This window comes from Barbus barbus, assembly GCF_936440315.1.
Source record: "Barbus barbus genome assembly, chromosome: 41".
In the NCBI taxonomy this organism is placed as follows: Eukaryota; Metazoa; Chordata; class Actinopteri; order Cypriniformes; family Cyprinidae; genus Barbus; species Barbus barbus.
In genome coordinates this window covers 3,199,023-3,205,236 of record NC_136719.1, presented here as the reverse complement: position 1 = coordinate 3,205,236, position 6,214 = coordinate 3,199,023, and the positions used below count along the sequence as shown (strand labels likewise).

Here is a 6,214-nt window from a genome sequence, read left to right as displayed (position 1 = left end):
CGGGATCTGAGACCCTCCCTGGGCCAGACGTGGGAACCACAGCCCTCCCTGGGCTTGATTTGGGATCTGTGGCCCTCCTTGGGCCGAACGTGGGAAAGGAAGCCCTCCCTGGGCTGAACTTGGGAACAGAAGCCCTCTCTGGGCCGAACTTGGGAACGGAAGCCCTCTCTGGGCCAGACTCGGGATCTGAGGACCTCCCTGAGCTTGACTTGGGAGCCGTGAACCTCCCTAGGCCAGATGTGGGAACAGCAGCCCTCTCTGGGCTTGACTAGGATACAGGAGCCCTCTCTGGGCTGAACGTGGAAGCAGGAGCCCTAACTGTGCTAGACTCGGAATCTGAGACCTTCCCTGGGCCAGATGTGGGATCCGTGGCCCTCCCTGGGCCGAACGTGGGAACGGAAGCCCTCCCTGGGCCGAACTTGGGAACGGAAGCCCTCTCTGGGCCGAGCTTGGGAATGGAAGCCCTCTCTGGGCTATACTCTGGAATGAAAGCTAGAGCCCCCTCTCGACTCTGGTCAGGGGCTAGAGCCTCAGTGAATCCTCTCCTCTATCTTCTCCTCATTTGGGCTGAGGCCAGAGAGGATGCTGCAGCTAACATGGGACCTGAGTGTGGGCCGGCGAGCTAGGCGGGGGGATGGCCGGCAGGCCAGAGTGGGAGGTGGCCAGCGGGCTTGAGAGTGGAGCGGCCGGCAGGCTTGGAGGAGGGACGGCTGGTGGGCATGAGGGCAAAGCAGCTGGCAGGCTTGAGGGTGAATCAGCCTGAAGGCTTGCGAGTGGAGCGGCCGGCGGGCTTGAGAGTGAAGAGGCCGGGGCCCTGAGGGTGAAGCAGCTGGCAGGCCGGCGAGGGCCTGTTTCTGGGCTGAGGACTGAGGAGGAGTTCGGAACTGGAGACAGGAAAAGGGATGTGTATATAGCACTGTTAGAATCCCCTCTAAGAGCTTGGGGGTAAATGGGAGGTAATGGGTTGTCGAAACCATTGGTTAGGAATGTGGAGGGTCCTAGCATGGGGTGAGCGGGAGAGGCAAGGTGTGTTTCAGAGGGGGCTGGATGAGGATGGTTCTCTTTTCTTAATTTATTTTAACTCAAAAGCATTTAAATAAAGAATGAGATTAATCAACTCAGCCAAGGGAAAATAACTCGTAGGAGGATCATAATGGATTGTTTCCTCATCCAGACCCAACTGAAAACAAGCACTTAGTACAGCGTCTCGTGCCAGCTCACCAGGTAAGATAGCTCGAGAAATTCCTCCACACACTTTTCCAATGGCCGACCTCCCTGCCGTAGGCACCACAGCTGGTCCTCAGCCTAATTCATATTAGAAGGTCTGGTCTTCTGTCAGCAATCACACAGAGAAGCAGAGCTACAAATACAAATACAAATACACAACAAATACAATAAAACTAAAAATAAAAGAAAATAACTAAAAATATAATAAAATACCTAACTACATAATACTATTATTGTTAGAAATTGCAACAATATAAAATAGAAATAAATACATTTATACATTTAAAATGTGAATTAAAACAATAAGTAAACAATAAATAAACAGTTATCTCCTGGCCAGAGGAGAACTGGCCCCCAAACTGAGCCTGGTTTCTCCCAAGGTTTTTTTTCTCCATTCTGTCACAGAGGGAGTTTTGGTTCCTTGCCGCTATCGCCTCTGGCTTGCTCAGTTGGGGACACTTAATTTCTAGTGATTATCGTCAATTTGATTTTGCAGATACTATTTAAACTAAACTGATCTAGACAATGACATCTCTGAATTCACTAATGAAATGCCTTAACTGAAAATTGAGTGTTTAATCGTATTTTTATACATTACTGACACTCTATCCTCCAATTTGATACTATTAAGTGCTTTGACACAATCTGTATTGTTAAACGCGCTATATAAATAAAGGTGACTTGACTTGACAAAAGGGCAGGTTTATTGGAGACAACAGGAGGGATAAACAGAGCAACAGTCCAAGGGTGAGTTATCCAGAGATGGTAAGGTTTTAGGGTGCTTATCTGTGTGGTGATCGTCTCTTTGTCTTGCAGGTGATCGGAGGAAAAAATGAGTGAAGGAGCAGATGGGGACACAGGAGATGAAGAGCAGGATGATCGTTGAGGTGAGCAAAGACAGGTAAGGAGACAGGTACATAAGCCTTGCAAACTGTGAGACCAGACAGCCTGCTTTCAGGGAGAGTGCACATATATAGGGAGCCTGGTGCTGGTGGAAGGTGGTGACAATCCATAATCAGGCAATTGAGATCTGGTGCGCGCTGTGGATGGTGACTGCGTTTACAATTGTTTACAGTTTTGGAATTGCTACACTTTGCTTTGTAGATTTGGCTCACTCAGGAATGACTACAGACCCTTGGTCATCTTGAGTACATTTGTTATCATTGCATTTTATTTTTATTTTGTTAATTACTGTAGCCTTTGTTACATTTCAACACTGCCGTCATGATTTTCATATTCTGTCATTGATCAAATAAAAAAGAAACATAGTTAAACTTTTTCATGAGTTATTTCGCTGACATGATTAACAGCGTGTGGAGGCGATTGACACATCTGACATAAAGACACCGAAGAGTCAATAAAAACCCTAAATCCAGCACAGAGAGGTTCAGTGAATGTGGAGTAAAATGTGTGTAAGTGTGTGAGTGTGTGTGTGTCAGAGACGCTGTAGAAGGACAGAGTGCCATCCTGCCAGTCCAGATACACTCCTACTCTTTTAGAGGAGTATGGCACGGGTATGTCAGTGCTAAGTTTATTGTGCCAGACAGTGAAAATATCATCAGAGCAATCAAGACTCCAGGACTTTTCATTGAACCCAAACCTACAATAATCACTTCCTCCTTTCCTGCTCATTTGTTTATGGGCCACAGATATAACAGCCCCCCTCCACCCGCTCCATTCAACCTCCCAGTAGCAGCGTCCCAACAGACCCTCTCTACACACAACCTGAGGAAAGAAATCAAATCTGTCTGGATGATCAGGATATGACTGCTGCTCCTCCAAACGTGTCACAGTTCTGTTCTCCTCAGACAGACAAAGATGACTGTTTACTGTGTTGGGATCCAGTGTGAGATCACAGGCATCTGAACTCAAAGAAAAATAAGAGTAGAGAATTAGAACACAACAGAACAACAATGACAAAAGGTGTGTGTGTTTGTGTGCATGTGTAAACTTACACTTGCGTAGTCCCGCAGTAATCATGAGCTCTCCAACATGACCCACACTGTAAGAAAAAAACAAGGCCACTTTAAAATAAGCGAAATGTCAAAAGTAAATAAAATATACCTTTGTGTAGAAAAGTATACTTTTATGTTTGTCCCTTGTTGCTAATTCGTATAAAATTCTCTCTCATCATTGCTAGGCTCCTTCATCTTCTCCTCTATCCTGTGACACTGCCACATAAGGGACATATTTTAACTGCTCTGAATGTTATAAAGTTCTAAACATAGGTTTGGGTGGAGCCTAATCATTCAGTCCTGTCAATCATCATTACGAATCTACAGTATGTAAGCAGCTCTCATTGTAAGTCCCAGCATAAATTCTTCCAGCATCCCTCCACCTCCCCATTTCTTCCTCTATTTCAGTTTTTTCTCCCTCTAGGTCAGTGGGCTCAAACTCAATTCCTGGAGGGCTAGAGCTCTGCAGAGTTTAGCTCCAACCAGCTCCAACTCACACCTGCTTGGATGTTTCTAGTAATCCTGAAGAGCTTGATTAGCTGGATCAGGTGTGTTTATGGTTGGAGCTTAACTGTGCAGAACTGTGGCCCTCCAGGAATTGAGTTTGAGACCAATGCTCTAGGTAGTACCGGGCTTAAGCCTCCAGCAAGCCAAGTTCGTTTACCATTAAACATCAGGACTGGATGGGGAGATGAACTAATGAAACAGTCTATTTGTGTATCAGAGTTTTAAATGTTTTTTTACGTTTCCCTGTCCATTTTAACTCCTCTTATAATGGTGTGTTTGATGGGACTCTAGCTGTAATGTGACAAGAACTTGGCAGGAAGTAAGAAGTGGACTCTCACATGCTAGGTATAAAAGGAGCAGCATGGCCTAACAGCAAGACTGGCAGACTTTTATGAGACTTAGGTCAACATCATTTACTGCCTGGATTGTGGAGTACTCTTGGTGGACACTTACCCTTCCAGGACTAACACTTGCACTTTGGATTATAACACTTCGGACTGTATATACACAGGTGAACACATGGAGTTTCCTTCTTTATGGTAAAGAACCAGCAGACCCTAAGCTTTTAACAGTCTAAGGACTCTTTGTAAATGTTGTGGTGTTTCAGTTCAGTGTCATTTGTTTGTGAAAATGTTTGTTATTGTAAATCTGCTGTTTTATCGTCTTCCTTTTTTACACCCAGCAAACAAGTACTGGAAACAATTCCCCTTTTAATTTTATTTGCTCAGCTGATACGGCTAAGTGTTACAATCCCTCTCTGGACACAGTCCTCTTTGGGCACCCATCACCTTTACACTTTTAACTCCAAATAAACAAAAAGGGTTAATCATAATACTACCAACATACTTTAGTTTCTCCAGTTTACAGGGTGGATCCTCCAGTAGATCAGAGAGCAGCTTCACTCCTGAGTCTCCTGGGTGATTGTAGCTCAGATCCAGTTCTCTCAGGTGTGAGGGGTTTGACCTTATAGCTGAAGCCAGATAATAACAGCCTTCCTCTGTCACCATACAGCCAGACAATCTACAAAGACACGCATGCATTAATAGTGAAGACCCCATCACTGAAACACATATGTCTTACTACCATGTAAAGGAAAAAAAGGGTTGTGATATTTTCTTTTTCCATTAAAGATCTATTAATTTTCATTATTTTTTAAGCTTGATATAATCATTTGTCATTTTATGTACAAAAATCAATGAGCTAGAGTACTTCTTGTGCAATATAATTTATGTTCATTCCACTTACTTTAAAATGAAGCCACAATTGGCAAAGAACTGATGAATGCTTTAGGGTGAGTTTCAATAAAATGTACACTTTCAATTCAATTAAAAATTGCAGACAGGCACTATCATGGACCATGGTAAATATGCTATCCTTGCACTCAGCACAGCCCAATATACCTCACAAGACTAAAATATTTATAAAATAAATAATTTTTATAACAAAATTTAAAATGGCAGATGCCCAAAATGAATAAGCTGACATAGGAACCTTGGATATCATTCAACTCAGTCTGAATAACAGACCAAACTTTTTGAACTATTAAGAAGTGTTTAGCAATTATAGATATTTTTCATATTTATTGAACAGCTGGTCATACTATGCTGAAACTGCTCATGTACCCTCTGGGCATCACTGCTATGACAGCTAAACTGTTTAATTTGGATACACTTAGCATTGTGAGGAAACAACCTCAAGTACTGTTTGAAGTGCTCATGCATTAATTTCATTAAAGCATTATAAGAGAATGGTTTTGTCTATCATAAAGGTCTTATACAATTTTTGCTAACATGGTCTAATGATGATCTGAAAGAAATATGGTGAAATACGGAGGTTTTTCAGAAATTTCAAAGTGGCAGAAAATGTTTCTAGGCCATACGGTTCAAAAGGTCAAAACATAAGTGAAATTTGCTACATATGTTCAGATTGACATCTACCTGTGTGATAATTTTCTCAGCTTTCTTTTCACTGTTTTATGGACTGACATATACTTCAAGAGTTGTAGAAGAAGAAAGAGATAAAATAAGTAATGTTATGAAATACCTCAGTATCTCCAGTGCACAGTTTGGACACTTCAGTCCAACACAGAGAAATTTCACTCCTGAATTCTGCAGGTCATTGTTACTCAGGTCCAGCTCTCTAAGTGAGGAGTCTGATGATTGAAGTGTTGAGGCCAAGCCTTTGCAGGATTGATCAGTAAGATTACAGATTGCAAGTCTAAACAGAAAAAAAAAACAAATTTCAAAATAGAAATAACTATTTAAAGCTCTACAAAAGTGTTTTTGGTTAAAAATGAAAACAAAATTTAATTTTAATGAAAACTATCTATGTAGTCTATGCTTATACATTGTGTAATAGAAAACAATGGCAAGTTTTACAGCAAAAGGTTTAAATAGTCAAATTAAAAGTGACAATAAGAAAAAAAAGCACAAACTCAGTGTTAACAGGTAAGAGGAATGCTCTGCAAGAACAAACACATTCTCTCTAAACAGTAACTTGTCCTTTATTCTGTTCAGTAAATATAT

General features: G+C 42.0%; 1 protein-coding gene across 1 annotated transcript in view; it reads right to left on the bottom strand.

Moving 5' to 3' along the window:
* Window positions 1-2,373: 2,373 nt before the first annotated feature.
* Window positions 2,374-6,214, bottom strand: part of LOC306860984 (NACHT, LRR and PYD domains-containing protein 3-like) — a 41,775-nt gene continuing 37,934 nt past the window's right edge. Inside the window, exons 9-12 of the mRNA XM_079403024.1 lie at window positions 5,733-5,906; window positions 4,536-4,709; window positions 3,183-3,229; window positions 2,374-3,089 (exon numbers count right to left, since the gene is read on the bottom strand). Coding sequence (XP_079259150.1) covers window positions 2,497-3,089; window positions 3,183-3,229; window positions 4,536-4,709; window positions 5,733-5,906 — 988 coding nt within the window. The 3' untranslated portion in view covers window positions 2,374-2,496. The remainder of the gene's footprint in view (window positions 3,090-3,182; window positions 3,230-4,535; window positions 4,710-5,732; window positions 5,907-6,214) is intronic.